Here is a 21647-nt window from a genome sequence, read left to right as displayed (position 1 = left end):
GGGAGTCCGAACTATTGAAGAAGGTTGCAGACCTAGGGGTGACCGATGGACTGGGCGCAGTGCCACTCGCCAAAGTTCTCCCATCAAGGACGACTATAGGCCACACCGAAGGAGAGGGTGCCCAGGGACAAGAAGAGAATGTAGAAGCCACTGAGAAGGTACCCGCTCAGCCACCTTCCACAGGTACAACAAGTGCTTCAGGCACCACTGCTCCTGCACCACCATTAGCCAATGTATCTACAGGGCAGCCCAGAGTGCAAGGCTTCACATCTACTACTGAAGGGGTAAAAGTTAGAAACATTGAGTCTGACTCCGATCAAGAAGAGGAGGATTTTGAGTAACAACGGCTGCTAGAAGGCGAAGGGGGTGAAGCAGAAGACATATTGAATGAAAGGTTGATCCTAACCCCCCAAGATCAAGAAGACCTTCTAAAGGATATAGCAGTCGAGCAAGCCGAGACGGAACCAGGTGATGAAGAAATGACATTCAATGAAGAGGTCAATGGCAAGCTAGGGGAATTACACAGACAACAAGCTCTCCAAGCAAATCTAGCCCGCTAGGTTTCCTCACCCCAAGATCCTAGGCAAGAGCGAGCCGAAGTGAGAGATGAAGCAGAAGAGCAAGCAGAGGTCCATATCATAACTGCGGATATTGTATCACATCAAGGTGATAAGGATGAGGATATACCGCAATGGCTGAAGTTTACCTTCGGAAAGAAAAAGAGGAAAGCGGAACTCCCAGAAGTCACTCTACAACAAGTAATCACTGAGGAACCTCCAAAGGTTAAAAGGCTGAAAACCATCCATCATCTATCAAAAATAGATTCCGGTAAGGTGATTGCAGACGTGGCAGTACCGCATGAAGTCGAAGGACAGGTCTCCCCCAAGTATCAAATATCTCAGGTGAATTTGGGTAAGCAAACCAAGTGGGGAGAGCTAGATACCTTGGAGCTGGCCACAAGTGTTGTCAGAGGGTGCGTGGAAAAAGAGCATACCTCAAATATGGAGCTTAAGGCACAACTTGGGCAATATAAAAAGCTTCTGATAGAAATGTGTAGACCTCTAGATTCTTGTAGAACGGATGACCTGCCTTCAACATCATCACTACCAGAGGGAGAGGTAAAGGCACTACTAGAGGTGAGACGAGTAGCTGTTGCCGCCAAATCTTGGACCCAGGTAAATGCGGCCAAGATTAGATTGTTTCTGCAAAATACAATAGAAATATACCGTAAGGCAGTACAGGCAGGCGGAGCTTTCGCAACATGCTCCACACAATGGGAGCGGAAGAACACCTTTAATAAACAGCTTCGAGTTTTGAAAAAGATACTACGGTTAGGAGAAGAGCTGATAGTAAAAGAAGACCTCTTAGGAGGGGATAGTTGTGAGAATTTACAGTCCTACATATACATTTTGGAGCTAAAAATAGAGATGTATCAGCAGTATATCAAGGAGATGACTAACATTCGAGACCCTCTCCTCAGGGAGATTTTGTCATATGAGAATTTTGTGACGAATATACTAGGACCTTTTGGCCTCAGAATAGCTGATACCGGAATAATGGATCAGCAGCAAGTTTTGAATCAATGGGATGCGTATGAGGCACAAAACCTAGGACCTGCCGCCCAGTTCAATGTTGCCCTTATGGATAGATACACACAACTGATTACTCAGTGTCAAGAGGTGGCGGATATGGTAAAGGAGTTAGAGGAACAAGGAGCACATGCAGATGAGGCTTTGAAGAAATATAAATTTAGAACTAAGCATGTAGCCAATCCTCCAGTCCAAGCAGTTGCATGTATAATTGAAAATTATAAGGCTTTTACCAAGAAATAAAAAGATAAGCACACAATTGCTAAAGATAGCAAAGCTTTTTCTTGTATTTTTAAAACTGTTGCTCCTACTCAAGTTCCAGTTTTGAGAGAAATTCTGCATGATTACGAAAATGTGGCTCACCAAGCAAGGTTTTCGTAGTGCTCATGCAATCCCCATTTTGTAGTTGTTAAGTGGAGTATCGAGGCAGAAACTTGCAAGTTAACTACGACTCCTAGGATCAGTTCTTAATTTAGAGTAGAGATATTTCCTAGATAGTAGGGTGGGAAACTTCTAAAAATTGAGAAGTTAGATTCATTTGTGAGGGTCCCAAATTGATGATTTGTGGCCTACTTAGAGATTTTAGAGTATTTTGCAAATTGTTAAGAAGTTTGAGTTATTTTTGTTATACATTCATGGAGATCAATATTAATATGAAAAGCAGCTTGTAGATTGCCTGATCTACATTTATATTCTACCAAATTGTTCTGTGTAATCGGGTAACGTCTATTGTTTTGAGTTAGTAACGTGGTAATCTTTTTGTCTATCATGTTATGAATCATATTGCGCACATCAATGGTGTATGAGAATTACTGTGATAGGCCATATTTTTGATGATTTTATGTCCACAGATTTGTGAAATTGATGATTTTTGCAGGTTTTCTGGAGGTCCGTTGTTGAATGCTAACTTGGATAATATTTGATAATTGCTCGGATTGCAGGGAACTAGTTGAATAGTTTATTAAGTCGTCATTGTATTGATCTTTATTGTTATTTTCTTGTTTCCCTTACGCTTCGCATTTTATTTCCCCAGGGAATCTTAAATCATAAAATACAAAAAAAGAGGAAGTGCAATTATCTGTAACCAGCGAGATTTAGCTCTAACCAGCAAGCCCCTTTACAGGTATAACCACATCAACCATTGAGCTCTCCATCACCGTCGAGACCCGACTACAGAGACCTTGGGGTAGTGAGTTCTTCCAAACTCGTTACTTTTCAGGAGAGGTGGTGAGTGTTTGCATAAACTACCTGACTGTTGGTGGGTGTCAAAACACACGTCAACAGGACTTTGTGACTTCTTGGACATGTTCAACTTCTCCTCCTTGTCTTGCCATCTTGACCTTCCTCCAAGGCGGACTTGACAACTTTTATGCTATGGCAGACTTGCTTAGTGTCACATCTTCATGTTCTTTGTGCCATCTTGCTTGGGCGGAGTTTGCAACTGATTGGACATGTTCTTCATGCCTAGGCAGACTTGAAGACTCTTTGGACAATTTGAATTTTAACCCCTCTTAGCCTTGGGTAGATTTAACCTCACGTTGGAACTTCTTGGGCGAAGTTGGAGAGTGCTTGGACATTGGCATCTTCTAGCTAGGCGGACTTTGGAGACCCTTTGCCTTCCTTGGTATGGGCAGACTTTGAGGCTTACAAGCCATCTTCCAACCTAGGCGGACTTTGGAGATGATTGGAACATGCTTGCTTGAGGGTGGCGGACTTTGCAGCTATTTAGACATACCTTTTACCCTGCCTAGGGTGAACTTCAAGAGTGTTTGGCCATGCTCCTTACCTTATTGGGCGGACTTGAGGCTTGACAAGCCATGGCAGACTTAGGCCTTTTGTGTCATGCCAAACCTTAGACAAAATTGATAGCTTCTTTGATAGGGCGGACATCATTATGGTCTGGCCATAGGTTCATATGCCATGTTTGAATTTCTTCCATCTCTACAAAACCTTGAATCTTGTCCTTGACAAAGATACTTGATAGACTTTTTTATTCAATCATACATGCTTACCTGGAACTTCTGGAACAAAACCCTAGCCTGGAGATTTTACCTTGCTTTTTACACTTGAAGACATAAATTTTTGATTTCGAAGATGAAAACGTTGATGCCATGACCTGAGAGACCCAACCCTAGGTTTACTTTCAAAAAAGCAGAAAAAGCAACAAGCAAGCCAAAAAAGCTACTTCCCAAATTGGTCCCAAAGTGCCAAAAATCAAAAAAGCAAAAAGCAAAATTCCTTAAAAATAGGAAGGTGTCATAATTGACCCTAAGCAATTGTGATCTTCGTCCTTTGGGCCTTTTGAGCACTTTGACGATGTCCAGACACTGTTCTGAGCATGAATTCTCTATTTGACTTGGATAATTTCTCAAAAATTCAACTCTAAACTCTCGAAGAATGAAGGCTTATGAAATTGCAGAGTTAAGACAAAACCATAAAAAGCAAACTACTAGGGGTCCCCATTTGCCATGGGGCGATGTGTGAAATAGGTCACAACACCAATTTCATTACATGTTGAATGTTTGCAATCCTCCTAACAAGCTATCACAAGGCTTTAGAGCTAACCTTGTTTACCAAGTGTTTGACGTAATGACAAACAAATCATCTTGAGAACACAATCAATTGGGACAGAGATCTTTATGGTGGCAACCAGTGGGCATGCCAATTGTTTGACAAAAATCCTAAGGCACACGAACATAGAGATAAGGCTGAGACAAGGTGGTTTTTTAATGTGAAGTTTCTTTTGAGATAATGGACAATTTCTTGTTGAAAATTGTGATGATGTTTGGTTTTAAATTCTAAGCATTAAATGACAATAGTTGTATGAGTTCATTGTAAGATATAGTTGTGTGCATACTCTGGCCATAAAACAATAATCTTCAATGAACGTAACGAACAGAGTATGCTAACAAACTATTTGACAGAATTACTCTAAGTTGAAGTGGACAAAATTACCCAAAAAAGGGGGTATCTTACACAAACATAGAAAAAACAAGATCTCAGCTAATTTATTTCTTCTTTTGTCAAATGGTAGCCACCAATTTCATTTCACACATTGTATCTCAACAGTCCTCCATCAATATTTTTGCCTTATGCTGCACAACTAGTGCAAGAGGAAAAGGATCAATGAATTACCAAATACTTGGATGCTATAGACATTTGGGCCGTCCAACTCCCTTGCAAATTTGCCAATTTGTTAGCATGGAATTTTGGGACTTGATGTTCTCTGTGATCTAATTCCAATCCAACATAGAGTGACTAGAAGTTGGGCTAACTCATAGGATACCAAATTCAATGTCACCCTTGTAGGTTGTAATACTTTTATATTTTGCTAACCTTTTCTAGAAGGAAAAGCAAAAAGCATATTAAGCTAAATAAGAGAATGGTGTGATCTAGTGGAAAATTTATAAGACTCACAATTAGTCATGGACATGATATAAGCATGAAGAATTCAGATGCTCTTCTCCAGGTTATATTAGCAAGATAGATTGCTATTGTTTTTAGGTTTGGTAGAATTGGGCATTGTATTAGCTAGGTTTGATTTGGATTGGGGTCCATGGCTAGACGGCCCTAGGTTCACCTAAGGTCTGGCCCACGCACCCTAGATACTATGTGGGTCCATCTAGGCCATACTTGTTGCAAACCTGTTGAGAAAAATGGACACATTGCCGATGACAATTGAAGTAATAAAATAGCCACACACATAGAGGAACGTGCAAAAGAAGTTGGACAAGGAGCTAAGTGCGCTACAATACCTATAATGCATAGTGTGGGAGATGTTTAAAATGCAGCCAATATGCACCTTTCTCATTTCTCACCACCCCCATGCTGACAAGCTTTGACATTCCTACCTACACATAGGTGTTCATCACATACATTATCATATTCCTCCCCAACGACCACATGACTACATCCCACATCAAGACAAATTACATAATTCTAATTATATAGACTAATATATTAATATATTTATATTCATTATTCATATATCTATTTGTAATATATATTTATTATAAAGGAGCTAATTTAATAAATAAATATATTTATTAAATAATAAAAAATAATATTAAATACCTTATTATATATAATTATTATTTATCAAATTATAAATTATTTATTTATAATTAATACATTTAAATTTATGTGCTCGTTTAGGAAATCAAATTGAGTGGAGATAAGTTTAGGGAAATTATTCAAAAAATATGGAGGAATGGGGATGGGATTGCTCAGGACGTTGTGGGATCTAGCCGGTGGACTTGATATAATCTGGAATAAAAACAATTTTTGCTGCTCTATGGTGGTTACCAAACAGTATTGTCTCACTGTTAGCTGTAAGGATGCCAGAAACAGTTGCCATGTGCTCATATCAAATGTGTGTAGCCCTAATTCTAAATCTGAGTGATCGGCCACATGGGAATAACTGTGATCTTTCAGACATAATCACAGTATGGAGAACTACATTGTTGGTGGCAACTTTAATGCCACTTCGGCTCCTAAAGATAAACAAGGAGGGCCAGTGATCAGCAATTGTGGACCCATAAATTTCAGAAGATGGTGCAATGATCTTGCTTCCATGGACATCAAGCCAAGATCAAGATGGTTTACATGGAACAACAAATGGGTGGGAGCAGACAACGTTCAAAGCAGACTCCATCATTTCTTCCTCAACTCAGAATGGCTTTTGGAGTTGGGGGGTTTTTGTTCGGAGGTTCTTCATTACAAGGGATCCGATCACTAGACCATATCTCTTATTTTAAGCAATCCTAGTAAACTGCAAGGTATCCCTTTCAAGACGGAGTCCTTTTGGTACGAGCACCCTAATTTTGACAAGCTGATTGACAAAGTGGAACACAGAATTGAGAGGCTGCAAGTGATACATTGTGTCAAGTAAGCTACAAATAAAAAAGAGAAAGGTGAGAGTGGAACAAGGAGGCCACGGGCAATCATTTCATCAACAAGAGTAAAGTAGAATCAAAGATAAAAGATTTGGAGAAAGCTATATCCATTTCTGGGTACACACAAGACTACAGGGAGAAGGAAGAAAATCTCTTAGGTGATCTGCATTGTCTATTGAGGATGGAAAAGATTTTTTGGCAGCAAAATTCTAGAGTGAAATGACTCAGTGAGGGAGAAAAAAACACAAGATTCTTCCAATTGTCAACAAAAATTAGGAGGCAACACAACAGTAATTTTGACAATGTCATCCTTAGACATCAAAGCCATTAGAGGTGAAGGTTTGAAATTCTCAGTGATATTTTGGGCTCCCAAGTTAATCTTGAGCAATTTCATTTCCAAAAGAAAAAGCTGCAGATTCATTTCATATAGCATGGGGTGCACATTCCATAAAAGTTATGGTCTGAATATGTCACTCCATACAATATGTTTAACAACAAAATTGAGCTGCTTTAATTAATATGTACATTTATGATTGTAATGCAGACATATGCATTGACATGTCGATTCCCATTTAGTTTGGGCTCATTTTGATGAAATGTCAAAGTACAACTACATATCAGCCAGTAGCACACTCTTGTGCTAGGTTTCGCTCATAACCCAATGTTAACATGAGCTCTCCAAATTATTTTGTTAGTTTAGAGTCCTAGACTCATTCTTATAAAGCTAGATACAAGTAAAGAACACATATATATACTAAATCTTATTCACATATATGAATCTAGCTATATGAGTCTAAGCATGTGTGATTCCATCATGACAAGTTACCGCCACCGGCTAAAACCTTTTACTCGACGATACTCTCTCCAACTTGAAAAAGTGTCAACGATTCTTGACACACTTATAAAAACATGTAACACATTATGAGTCATCACCATCATAATCATTCTTAATTATACTTCAAAAGATACTTGACATAATCAAATTGCCTTGCCTGATTGTTTGGCTATTAAACAATTAATATCATAATTCAGTACTTAAACTAGACAAATTAAACAAGATGTGAATATGAGCAATTGAAGACTGGTTGAGTCAGATTTTAGGAACAATTGTATGGACAAAACATTATACTGCTAAATCTATAAATTATGCATGATGGAAACTAAAGAAGCTAATGAAGAAAACAAAACGCACTAATATTCACACCCAAAAGAGTAATATTTGCAGCAATAGCAAAATCAACAGCTTTATTTGTATGAGATGTATGGTGTATAATATGCACAACAGCCTCTGAGAAGAGAGATGAAGCTATTGTGCTCTGATCTTTATAACATTAAGCAATAGATCAACATACAGGTGTTTCTAATGAAAGAGAGAGAGTTACCATTGGACGAAATATTACAGTTTACAACATTATTGAAATATTTAAGTCGGCAGTGCTTGTCATGATGTAGTTAAAAATGGCCAACTTGTTGAAGCCATAACAACTCTTAAGATACACCAGTAGTAATTGAAACTCAAAACCATGAGATCTAAAATGGAGTGTGATCAAAAATGTTGATGCAAAACCTACTACACCGTTATATTCAGAACTCTCTATCAACCATGTGATCTGTTAATGCAAGCCGTTATAAAGGATTTGATTTAGTTATTTCAAAGTTTGGTAACCTCTTTGAACTTTTGTGTCTCCATTTAAAATGTTTTCTGAATCAAAATCAATATGCAACACTTCTAAATGAATGTTCTCAATGTTCAATCAGAACCAAACAAAATGCATTTTCAGGGCCTGTAGAAGAGGGCCTAACCACCTAACAGAAGCTCTCCTTCTTGGCTGGTTTTTGATCTTTAGCTATTCAAACTTATGTGGTCTGAAAATTTGGCAACAAACCCTGACAGACATCAAGCTATGTCTCAAAGCAGGGTGAATAAGTTCTCAAGTGACCTCAACTAATTGAGAATTTACAACTATACACAGATATCCCCCAAAAATTTATTTCTGAGTTTTGACCTGTGGAACCCTAAAAATTATAACATCCAACCTTTAATAATAAAATATGTTAAGCTATACATACCTCTTCATTTATAAATTTGTGCCTCTTATACGGTATCTCAAAGGAAAACTCTAAAGTTTCATGTATTTCTTACACCTTAACAACTGTTTATGGTTCATCTATACTTAGCAGTGCATGGGAAAGGAAGTTCCAGATGTTATCTGCCGTATTTCAGGGAGGACAGATTCTCACCCATGGCCATTATCACCGGATAATAATAGGAATGAATATGGGCATCTAGAATTCAATCAGCATCTTGCTTCATCCCAGGATCCATTTTGAATATAGGGCGTCTAGTGAGTTGTGTGAACGATTTTGTCTTGTGGACTGTCACTGTTATCAAAAGAATAAATAAAATTTTCTATAGTTTTTCCTACATTATTTTCTGTATCTCTTAGTGAATATATCAGAGACTGTAGCCAGAAGTAGCATACCATTATCAGTATCATGACATCTACACAAAACATTATGTTGACTTGCTCTAATTAGAGGAATGCAATGGATAGATCTCACTGGAATCGCATGGTTTTTAATATAATGGTAGGAGATGATGGAAGTAGTACTCACACCAGATGAAGAGTCAGCAGAAATGCCTGAGTCCTTATCCTTCCCGCTAGATGAACTTTGTCCATCTTTGACAGACTTCTGCCAAAGAGCCATGTGTGTAGCAAGTGAAATGTATGCTTGAATAGGTGGCATCACCATGCAAGCAGAAGAGTTGGATTGCTCTTGAACAAACATTTGAACTAGAATTTTGAGGCCAGAAGCAAGATCTCCCAATTTTGGGGAAGCCAACAAGGCTTTTCGAGTACCCTCTTCGGCAAGTAAGTTCTCTACATGCCATGCTGCTGCCACTGCAATGGTAATACTACCATTACCAGGTTTCTCAGATAGTCCCTTGCCTTTCATCACACTCAATTTCATAGAGACTTTCCTTGTCCTTTTAGATTTTTTCTGTTTGTCCTGTTTTGATCTATTTATGCCCCTTGTAGCATTGCCAGAACCAAAAATACACAAGGCATTTTGAAGAAATTTTATCAAAGCTTCCACCAGATCATCAAACCCACCCCATGCAAGTATTAATTTATGAGCTGCCCTTACTTCTTCCTGTTTACTTTCATCCTGGAGAATGGCATCAAAGTCCATGAGAAGTTGGTCACAATGCTTAATGAACTCTGATATATCTTTGGGTGGAGTGATTGAGGCAATATGCAGTATAGCTGCCAATTCAGATGGACTACATGCAGAACTTAACATGTGCTTGAAGTTTTGAGCTGAAAATAACTCACAAAGGGCTATTTTGCATGACTGGTTGTTTGCCAAGTTGGAAGCAAGCTTCATAACCGCAACTAAAATGCCTTGTCTTACCTGAGCATCCATATCAGCTGGTGTCATGAACAGGCTAATTAAGGCTTTTACCAGTTCAATTTGAGACTTTACAGTAACCCCTACAGATGGAGCATATTCACAAAACCTTGCTGCTGCAGACGGAGACCTTTTTACCAGCACAATGAATCGACTGCATGCCTCGGGGACAGATACTTTCAATGGGAAATATGATGGAAGAAGAAGTCTGGTGAGTCGCTGAGCAACTGAACAATGGTCAGTTGCAAGAGATTCCAGTATGGAATCCAGGTTGACAACCTACATTGAATAAGCAATTTAAGATGAAAGCATCAAAAAACATGCACTTGAATCTTTAATAAACAACTATTGAGTGTGAGAACAACTCTGATTGTAATCATTAGATTAATAGATTGTCTCATCGCCAACAGTGCATCAATACTAGCAATAGAATCAAAACCATACTTTATGAAACTGTAGTGCTCGAATGTCCTTCAAAGTCAGGAGGAGATCAGCAGCTGCTGTTCTTACAGCCAGGGCAGGATCATCAAGCATTGGGGACAACCTCGGAAGTAGCACTTTCAGTAATTCATGACTTTGCGGGTTATCGAGCAAATATATCATTCCATCAACTACAGCACGCCTGACTGTGCTACTAGACAGGTCATGTGCCATTTCATCAACAACTTTCGTCAGAAGTTTCGCAGTAATTGTAGATGGGACAACTTCCCAGAACAATCGAAGAATTCGATAAGCACCTTCAACAGCAGTCGAGCGTACATCAGGACAGTCATCTAGAAGCAACTTTTCAAGAAGAACAAACTGTTTCTCTAGTAAAGCTTCCTTTTCTTCTTTAGATGCGTTTGGGTCTTCCAGAGGGAACATGTCTACTAGAAGAAGCAATGCATTACGGCGAACATTTGAATTTGCAACCTGAGCGTAAATCACTTATTAGAAACATAAAACAAAGCTATGCAGACTGTCAGTACATGTTGGCTGAAAATTTTTTATGTATTTACAAAGACAACTAGAAGCCATTTAAAAGTTGTCACATTAGCACTGGAAATTATGCAACAGATGACTCCCAAAAAATCACAATAATAAAATATAAAAGGCAAAGATATGAAAACCTGCAAAGCTCTGAACAATATAGGCTCCTGAAGATGGAATAGAAAAGCTTCAACACCCTCCTGAGTGCGGTGCGTGATAAAGGCTTGAAAAAGCTTTCTAATGGACGACGCAAGATTTTTGGAAGAAGCATAAACGGCCCCTTCCAGCAATGACTGCATGAAGTGATGAAGCGAATGTGAAGAGGAAGAGGAAGAGGAGAGCCTCCAGGCCCTTAAGAGAATCTCCCCATATGCCTCAAGAATAGAGCGACGACCAAAGGGGATCTGCGCGCGAATGATGGGTAGCAGCTCCTCGGCAAGCTGCGCATTGAGGACCAACAGGAAAGCCACAAAGCGTCTGCCCTCCTCTGCCCTCACATACAAGGGCGCCACCACGCACCGCCTCAGCAGCTGCTTGAGATCCCCGCTACTCTCATGCGTGAAGTCCAGGGACGCCAAACCCTCCCTCATCGAATACACTCTGTGCACATCGATTCTGCGAGCAGCGGAGAGTGACTTGGCCAGCAAGCAGGGCAGCGCCTGCGCCAACAGCGCCTCCTTCCTCGGCCAGGACTCGCGCCACCATTGCTCACACATCCCCGCCACGCACTCCTGCAGCGCACTGTCCTGGTCAAACAACACCAAGTTGCCGTGCAGCTTCTCAAGAGTGGGGAAAAGATCGGCGGGGGAGAAACCATTCTCACGCTGCGTCGTCATGCATAGCTGCGCCAAATGAGCGTAGCTGCGGAGGGCATTCAACGATCCCGTCGACCTCCCGCTGCCCTGCGCTTCCGCCTCCTCTGACAAAAGCCTCTGGTTTCTGGCACTCCTCCTCCTCCGCTTCTTCTCTGGCGATGATCTTGTCAAATTGTCCCTGCCATCTGATGATTTTTCGTTTTCGAAGTCCACAACGGCCTGAGACGTGGACAGCAAGAGAGCGTCGCAGAGCTTGGCTTTGGAAGCCGCGGTAGCCTCGACGCACCATCCCCGCATCACATTTTTAAGTGCAGATTTGTCCACCCTGGATTGATGTTTCTCCACCAAAGCGAGGAATTCTTCCGGAGAGCTCTCCAACGCTCTTGCAAACCTTTCTTCCATTCCTGCTTCTGCTTCCTACCCTGGCAGGGACGATCAATTTTCATCCCCTAAAGACGAATATAATTAGCATTCCTTACAAGTTCTTAGCTTCTTGCCCTTCCAATTCCTCTGATTCAGTTCATGTTTTCCTGCAAACTTGACAACTCGCTTCTGATGGTGAATTTGAATTTTAAAAATTTGGGTTGTCTGTTATACTGGAAGCCTTTCCCTCTTATTTTATGTACGTTTAAACTTGCAATATTTAAAGTTTATTCAAGTTATTTAGGAGATATCTCATATTTTCTATATATTAAGGAGAAATCAAGTTTTGTTATTCATTGTAATATCAATATTATATTTGCTTGCAATAAGGGTATTAAAGTATATGGTTTTGAATTTGATTTTGATTTTTATATGTAAAAATTTAATTTGTCAATTTAATTTAGAGATAAATTTAATTTAATTCATTTGGAATATATCTTACATTTTGTATATGATATCATCATTATATTTACATTGCATGATATCTTTAATCTTTATTCAAATTCATTAGTTTTGACATTCTAGAGTTCACTAAAGAAAAATCATTACTTACAAAAACCTTCAAATTCACAATCTTGTTTTATATAATTTTCAAAAGTTAAAACTATCAAATCCACATATTGTGCAACCAATTCTCAAGAATATTTATATCACTTAGGCACTCCGAAAATTGACTTCAATAGTATAAAAGATTTTTTTATGATTCTTCTCTAGTCATCTAACATACTTAAAAAATGTTGATGTAGGAGTAAATCAATTGAACACGTCTAGCAAAATAGAATCAACAATGAACCAAGAGTTAAGTGCCTTTATCTTTTATTTAATTTATGCAATCATTCTAGTGTGTCGTTCTATAAAATTATTGTGCCAACTCTTATTTGTAAGGTTGAGTATTATTGGAGAGAACATGGCGTTGTGCGTGCGAGGGTCTGTGGGCTGCCGAGCTAGGGCATCGATGCCCTAGCCCGTGGGTGGATGCGTGTGCAGGAGCGTCGGGGGAGGGAAGTGGAGGACGATGCAGGGCAGGGAGCGACCGAGGGGTGGGGGGTGAAGCGGTGGTCAGCGGGTGGGGGTTTCCTGTGCGTGGGGGTGGGTCTGGTTTTACTACAGGCCGAGGGTTTCCAATGGGGCAGGGGGCTTCAACTAGTTATTTCTCTCGGTGGTGTTTGGGAGGGGTGAGGTCTTGGATGTCATACCTTCTCGTGCGCCCCTTTGGGGGATGGGCTCATTATTTTTTATTGTTTTTTTGAGATCCAATGTTGGGTAATGGTGGTGAGGCCTCGAAGGCACCTCCCGCCATGGATTTTCGTGCAGCGGTGGGCTCAAAGTCACCATCCCTTAGTATGAAGACTTTTAACAATAATATTTTCTCCTCTGAATCGGGGTCTGGGAGTGCTGGTAGCTCTCGCATTATGAAGATTAATTGTTGTCTTGAGAGATGTAGTGAGAGGCCAAAGCTGGTTTTTCCTCTTGAGATGATAGCTGAAGACGTTGAATACTTTTCAAAACACTCACTATATTGCAAGTTTTTGGGAATGAGGGTTTCTTTGCAGTTTTTGGAAAACTAGGCACAGAGGACTTGGACTCCGGAAGGGGAAATGGAGATTATGTTGTTGGCAAACAACTACTTCATGGTTACTTTCAACTGCATGGAGGATCACAATAAGGTTTTTGAAGGAGGCCCATATTTTTACAACCAGGTGAGGTTATTTATCAAACCTTGGCATGCAGGGTTTAACCCTTCGGAGGAGCTCCCGAATAGGGTTCCAGTGTGGGTTCGTTTACCACGTTTTCCAGTGGAATGTTGTTGGGAAGATGTGCTACGGATGGTTGTCGCTCTGCTTGGGAAGCCAGTGGGATCTTCAACGCAAACCCTGGGGAGAAAGGTAATGACCTTTGCGCGTATCTGTGTTGAAATTGATCTTAGTAAACCTTTGCCAAATGCTATAGATATGTGTGCAGGCTCTTATTCTTGGGTTCAGCAGTTAGATTATGAGACTTTACCATTTCGTTGTCGTATGTGCCATGAGTATGGTCATTTATAATGTAAGTGCCCTAGATATAAACCGGTGGTGCGCCAACCTCAACAGTCGAACCCGAGCCTAGATAGGGTTGATAAAGGGAAAGTTTCTATGTTGGTCGAGGTTGAGGGTGTTGATGGTTTTGTCTCAGTTAAGACAAAGAATAGGAATCGAGGACAAAAGAGGCCCTTATAGGAGAGACACGAGGAGGATACCTTTAACAGATTTGAGGCCTTGGATGACCTTAGCCATCGGGAAGTAAATCTGGGGTTAACCCCTTTGGATCAAGGTGCATCAGGGGGGCTCTGGAAAGAGTAATTGAGGACTCTACCCAGGCCCTGCTAGTGGTTGGAAGCCAATAGATGGATATGGATCAGCCAGTAGGGGTCCAATTGGGACTCACTCCTGGTTTGGAGGTGAATTTGGTTGAGGGGGAGGGTTCTTCGATAGCTTTGAAATTGGAACCGACTGGGGTTAAAATTAATAAGTCCTCCGTTCACCTGGGTCTGCATCAAAAAGATGTCAAGAAAAGTGCTTCAGAGAAGAGCTCAAAGGTTGGCAAAAAGAAGGATTTGGATAAGATCAAATTGATGGGGGACAATTTGGTTGAGTCGGGGTCGGTAAAGACTTTGCATTCTCACTTTTCCAATCCTCCAAAATGATTGTGCTTTCTTGGAATGTGAGGGGCTTGAACAATGGCCCTAGACAAAAAGTTGTTCGGGATTTGATTAGGAATCATTCATCTAATGTCCTATTCTTACAAGAAACTAAACTTTCAGTGGAGAGTATAATGGGTCTGGTGCTAATGTTGTGGGGGTGAGGCGAGTGTCAGTGTATTGGGGCAGCTAGTTCCTCTAGAGGGGTGGCTTGTCTTTGGAACCCTTTAAGGTTTCGCCTTGTCTGGTTGGTTGCCTCCAGATCTTCGTTATCCGGGATTGTCTCTAGTCTTGAGACTGGGGAATTCATCTTGTTTTCTAACATCTATGCCCCTACTAATCTTCGGGGTAAGAAAAACTTAATGTCTCATATTTCTTGTATGTGAAGGCTAGCCCCTTTTCATCCTTGGATTATGGCACGAGACTTCAATGCCATCCTTGAGTTGAGTGAAAAGAAGGGGCGTGTTATGTGGTTGGAACCTTCTTCTTTCCTTTTTCAAGATAGTATATCTCTGTTGTAGCTTGTTGACATTAAGCCTAGTAATGGTTTGTTCACCTGGAACAATAGGAGGGTGGGAGAGTATTGAATTGCAGAGAGGTTGGATCATTTTCTGGATTCTAGTTTTTGGATTGGTGGGGGGTGATCCACAAATTCAGAGATTCTTGACTGGAGAGGGTCAGATCACTGACCCATCAAGATGGTTTCTTCTTCAGCTCGGGTAGCTCACTCGCCTTCATTAAAATTCCAACTTATCCAAAACTAATGCTTAGTACCGGTAAACCAAACTTAATGTCGGTAGACAATTTATCAGTTAATTGCAGTACCCGGTAAAGATTAATGCATGAAACAGAAAGACAATAACATCCACAACACATAACACCAATATTTGTACATGGAAACCCTGTAAGGGGAAAAACCATGGTGGGAAACCTTACCCACAATCAGATGATACTACTACAGATAGTATGTGTATACAATAGGGGATCTGCACATGCAGAAAGGCCAAGCGCCTAGAGCTCACTGCTCAAACACAAATGGGAGTCACACTGACTACAATTGGATGGTTAAATCCAATAATGATGTACTACTCAAAATAGCATCTTCATATGCTGGATTAAGTACCAGTGTAGTTCTAATATGCCTTCACAAAAACATTCTTCAACCTTCAAATGATGTTTGCGTGTATAGCTCTGCTTATTTTCGCATATACCTTATTACAAATCCTTTTCCTAATCGCATATCGATCTTACAAATAAGATCTTACATATATACCAAAGCCTGGGACCAAAATGTGTAGGTCGACTTTACAAAAGATATTACAATAAAACAATTTACAAGTAAATATATAACCGATGCAATATCTGATTCAACATGTCGGCTTAATGCATTTACAACATTAATAAATCATCTCCATAGTGTGTCGTGCTGATCTGGAATAAATAAGCCTGTCGGTGTTTATCTTGGACCTATTTGTCGGTAACAGCAAATATGCAAACACGAATATACCAACGAACAAATCTTCAAGACAAAGTGTCAAAATGATGTCTTCGACATAACCAAGTGTTTTCCATGTCATGCCAAGTGTCGGTGAACCAGATACCAGTGACTATGCATAAGTCACTTGCTTGCCGGTGAACATTGTTGATTCTCCAAGTGCCAGTAGGCTGACCAGAGTTGATAAGTGTTGACATCAATGACAAAACCATATCAAAATATCCAAAATACCAACAATCTCCCCCTTTGACATTGATGGCAACACAAGATGGAAAAACCATCAAAGTGCAAAAACAGAAATGCCAAATACCAAAAACCAATAATCTCCCAAAAGAGATCATAACCAGAAATAAAAATTCAGATACAGAGAGTAATCAATCTCTCCCAAAATAACAATCTCTCCCTTAGGAGTAACATGTGTTTTTCCATATCAATCTCTCCCCCTTTGACATCAAATGCCAAAGTAATACAAAAACCAGGTTTAAATACAAAATACCAGCTTATTCAGTATACCAACTACTCCACTTGAGAAGTAGCTCTCCTCATCAAGGCCGGAATAAAAGATTTCTCTGTTAATTATGTTGGTTGATGACAAACATGTTAGGATTCTCAAAGATTTTGAGAGGGGGGGTGAATCAGTATCAGACCGGTTAGATAGTTTTCTTAACTCGTAACATGAAAAACATATTAAAATTGTGTACCGGTAAACCAAAAATAATGTAGCAAATAAGAACACCAACCACAACATGAAAAGCACACCATAACACAATATTTTAACGAGGAAACCCGGTGTGGGAAAAACCTCAGTGGGATTTGTGACCCACAATATTCGCTTACTGACCAATAAGAGAATATTACTGTTTACAATAGGGGCCCGTACATGCAGGAAGGCCAAGTGTCTAGAGCTCACTACTCAGGTACAAAAGAAGTCACACTGACTTACAAAATTGGATTATACAAATCCAATGTCTTGTATTGCTTCAGATCAGCATCTGCTATGCTAGATTCAGTACCGGTTTAAGCTCTGCAATATACATAAACTGTTATCCTAATAGTTCGCACATTAGGTCTACTATTTTCCTTTCATACTTCGCTTCCTAAATGATCTACAATGATCTTATACATATACGAGTCATATTATAATTCGCCATGTCGGCTTACAAAAGATTCTACAATTAATTAGAAAATATATTTATACAAAATTCCTATCGCCCATGGTGTCGATAATCTTCTTTTTGGTGTCGGCGATCTGTATGTTGGTGTAGAGTCTGTCGATGTTGGTGCCTGTGTCAGCCTGTCCGTATCACATGATTGTAAGGTTGCCATCAATGACAATACCTTCAATCACCTACAATTTCTCATTGGAGTGTGCATTTGCCAACAATCTCCCGCTTTGGCATTGATGGCAACACTCATGAGAAAAATCAAAAAGTGTCCAAAAAGATGTCCAAAAAGAATCTGCCAAATTGTCTTACCAAAACTGTGTGCCCAAAAATGTATGATCCCCCTGAGCTGATGATTTCTTGTTATGATCATTTTTCTCATCGCACTACTCCCCCTTTGACATCAATGACAAAGGTTGTCATTTGCTATCAGTGGAGTGTGGTTCCTGCCTAGATTTTTCTAATCGGTGGGTTACAATCTGGAAAATATCTGCCAAAACCAAATTTAAACTGCCGCTGAATCTTTTGTTATCCTATAATGCCTCTTGTGTTCTTTGAACTATACCGGTGAGTATGTGCATTTTCTCTTCCGGTGTCTTGAGTCCAGGAACCAGAGCCTCAGAAAATTCTTTTCTCAAATAAACGAGGTAATCTAGTTTAGGACCAAGTTTACATTTTAAGCTCTTTGCCTTATCCTTTATTCTCTCTTTATCCTTTTCTAACTTCTCAAATTTCTCTTCAAGATCTGCAATTTTCTTTTCTATTTCCAAAAATGAATCTGATGTGCCTATTATATTGTCAGTAATATTGTTAATCTCAATTTGTGTTTTGTTGATCTCTGAATCTATGTCCCGTGTCAAGATGTCGGTTTTGCAAGTATCCCTATACAATTTCTTAAAATCCGAAATTGTTTCTCCTAGTGTCGGTAATAAGGTTTCTGTTTGTTCCTTATTCTTCTTCACTGTTTCCTCAAAGAATTTCTCTTTCTCCTTATTCATCCTCTCTTTGAATGTGTCTTCATTTATTTGATCAACTGTCAAAATGTTGTCGGTGATGAATTTAGACAATGTGTCTAATTGATCTAAAGAATCTTTGTTATCCACAATGCACTTGGGTGATACCAATTTGAGAATAGGAATTGTGTCATCAATAGCCTTATAGGCTTGTGCATTACACTCTGTGATTTTCTTTATTGAGTCCAGTAAGATCTTTGTCACATTTGTAGGCCGAAATTCTGCTATTGAAGTACCAGATGTCTGCCCAACTGTTTTCACAATACTCATGTTGTCGGTTGTAGTGATAACCTTGCTTGTTTCGACCTCTAGTAGGTCAATTTGTGTTTGCATTTCTATTAGCAAAGGTTTAGGCTTTTCAGTTTTAGCCGATGGCACTGTCTCGGTTTGAACCTGTGTCTCAATCTGTTTTTGTTCCGGTTTCTCCATCTATGTCTCATAAGGTTTCTCTGAGCTCTCAATTGTCGGTTTCTCAAATGTAGTCTTTGTATGCACTTATGGTTTCTCAGTTTGTACCTCTGCACTGTCCATTGCCGGTTCTCCTGATTATTTTTTAGTTTTATCTACCAGTTCTTCTAATGTTTTACCAGTAGTGTCTTCTACTGATTTCTCTGTTTGATAGGTTTTTCTATGCTGATGTTTACAGTATCATTGACCTCAACCTCAACATCTGCAGCTAGTGGCTCAGTAGCCACATCTTTCCTTTTATCCTCAGTGGTTTCTCTGTCAACCACAACATTTACTTCTTGTGTGTCTATATTCATAGTGTACAAAATTTCAGACTCAGGATTTGTATCCTCTTGAGGAGTCTCCATACTCACTGTAGCCGGTTGATTGTCTATAATTTCTACTGGTGGAGTATATGAAGGAGGTGGGGGTAAGTTATCAGTTATCTTTAGGCTTGGAGGTCCACCTACCTTACCTTTCTCCTTATCCCTGTCCTTTTGGTATACCCTGATGGTCTTAGGTCTTAGTAGCTCTTCTTGTTTCTCTTTTTCAACAAAGAATATGTCCCATTGGTCTGCAGATTCTTTTGTTATCTCATTCACTCTCCCTGCCATCAGTGCTACATGTCGGTGAGCAGTTGAAAATACTGTCTGGTTGGCCTCACTGATTAATTTGTCTATCTCATCAGGTGAGTTTACTGGATGCACTGCAAGTAATTTTCCAATTTTTATCTTCTTGTCCAGCTCAACAATGGCTACCCTTCTAGCTTCCAGTCTTCTATACAAATCATTGGGTATTTCATCAACAATTTCCATCAAAAATTTCTTATATATATCCAAGTGTAAAATTACACTATTTTCTATTCTTTCTTTGTCATCAGCGGAAAGTGTGTTGTACAGTTTGCTAATGTTTTTCAACTTTACATCTTCTGTTATTTCACTAAGGAGTTTATCCAGTGGAGCAATATCTTGTTTTACCTTCTTCTTCTTCTTCTTAGGAGTTAACTTCTTAACTAGAGGCCTCACTGCCTGTTGCTTTTGTCTTGTTTTTCTAGGAGTGGGTGAGGGTACCTGTGAGGGTTTTCTTTTCCTTTATACCCTTTTGAATACCACCGGTATATCACTCTCAGAGGAAGTTGCAACCGGTGAAAGATGAGTTTCTAGTTGAAGTCCTTCCAACTCACTTTCTTTGATACTAGTTTGCTTCAATACATTTTCCTTAAGTGCTTGTGCTTGTCTAGTGCCTTTCCTTACTGTTTGTTCAACTTTCTTGACTCTTTTCCTAGACTAAATACCACTTTCTATTGTTTCAGCATGGTCAAAGACTTTCTCATAGGGTTCTTTTGGTGCTTCAAGGAGGGCTTTTGCATAAGTTTCAATAATGTTATCATCTGTTTCATATCCCATTTCAATTACCCAGATAGTCCTAGGGACAACTGCCTTCATCCAGATTTCATCCTTTTTAATTACAAAGCATATTTCCTTATGATATTTATCTACAATTGCCTGTGACAGTCTTATTCTTGTCTTCATTCGAGCCTTCAGTGCTTGAAAATGTTCGTTTATATTTTTCTCTATGTTTTCTCCCATGTTGTTTAATAGATCCAACAATTGCTTTCCTACCGGTATATCAAAGCCAAAATCTTTTATGCCAATACCAGGTACTTGCTTGGTAATGTACAACATTAAACATACAAGCAAAATTTCTGAATCTAAAGGTTCCTTTCTTATCTCCTTTGATCTTTTTCAGACTGTCTATCAATTCATCTTTGAGCCATTCACACACATCTATTCTAGCATTATCATTAACCATGTCATATGCACTTTTAATACATAGGCTAGATACTGAGTTCAACCTATTTGCATGCGTAGCTTTGTAACCTAAAATCATACTGATAAATCTGGCATTAATGTCCTTTACATCATTTACCCTTAGAGACCTTTTGTCAAATGTTGCGTCGGTTAGATCCATCATTGTGTCATTTGAGACCCTTTTAGTTCTTTCAGGTCTGCTATCGGTGGAAGGTAACCCTGTTACTGCTTTAACAACTTCTTTGGTGATCTTATGAATTGAATCCAACCAAAAGAATTCACCATGGACTCTGCTTAGGACTATTCTTATCACATCTTCAGGAAAATCAGGAACGCTAAGAATAACCACAAAACCTAGGGTTTCTACTACCTTGTGTTCTGGTTTGATATTGCCATTTTCATCACAAATCACAGTTCTATACATTTTCTTGATTTCATCATCTCCTAATTCCTCTATACGACAGTGTAGGATCTTCAACATATACTACTCCTTTAGGAATTTGAGAGAATGCACCTATGTTATCATCTTTCTTAGCTATTTCAGGAACAAGCTTGAATATGGGTCTAGGGCGCTTGATAACCTCAATTACAGTAGGGTTTGCTATAAATTCAGGAGTGGAGGAGGATGCCATGTTTATAAATACCTCAATCTGCCTTAGGGATGAGTGCTTGGATGAACTGCTTCACTTCTTCGCTAAGGATGCCTTCGCTTAGGAATTTTTGCACTCTCAAAGATTTGAATGCTCGGTGAATGAAAAAGAGCCAAAACACTTGCTTTATAATGTTATTTTCTCCAACTACCGCATTTAATGCTTGTCAGTTAAGTCACAACTTAACTCATCTGTCGGTAAAGAAGTAATTCAACTTCTCACCATCAACCGAGGGTATAATAGCATGTTTTTCAATTAGTTGCCAAACCCTCAAAGGATTTTCCTT

General features: G+C 39.5%; 1 protein-coding gene across 1 annotated transcript in view; it reads right to left on the bottom strand.

The window, feature by feature from the left end:
* The window catches only part of LOC131036637 (uncharacterized), a 44642-nt gene extending 32354 nt beyond the window's left edge, over positions 1 to 12288 (bottom strand). The window contains exons 1-3 of the mRNA XM_057968564.2: positions 11008 to 12288; positions 10343 to 10810; positions 9101 to 10177 (exon numbers count right to left, since the gene is read on the bottom strand). Of these exons, the coding sequence (XP_057824547.1) occupies positions 9101 to 10177; positions 10343 to 10810; positions 11008 to 12084 (2622 nt within the window). The 5' untranslated portion in view covers positions 12085 to 12288. The remainder of the gene's footprint in view (positions 1 to 9100; positions 10178 to 10342; positions 10811 to 11007) is intronic.
* Between the last annotated feature and the right edge of the window lie 9359 nt (positions 12289 to 21647).

The sequence above is a fragment of the Cryptomeria japonica genome, chromosome 1 (assembly GCF_030272615.1).
Source record: "Cryptomeria japonica chromosome 1, Sugi_1.0, whole genome shotgun sequence".
NCBI classification, from domain to species: domain Eukaryota; kingdom Viridiplantae; phylum Streptophyta; class Pinopsida; order Cupressales; family Cupressaceae; genus Cryptomeria; species Cryptomeria japonica.
This window is presented reverse-complemented; position numbering and strand designations above follow the sequence as displayed.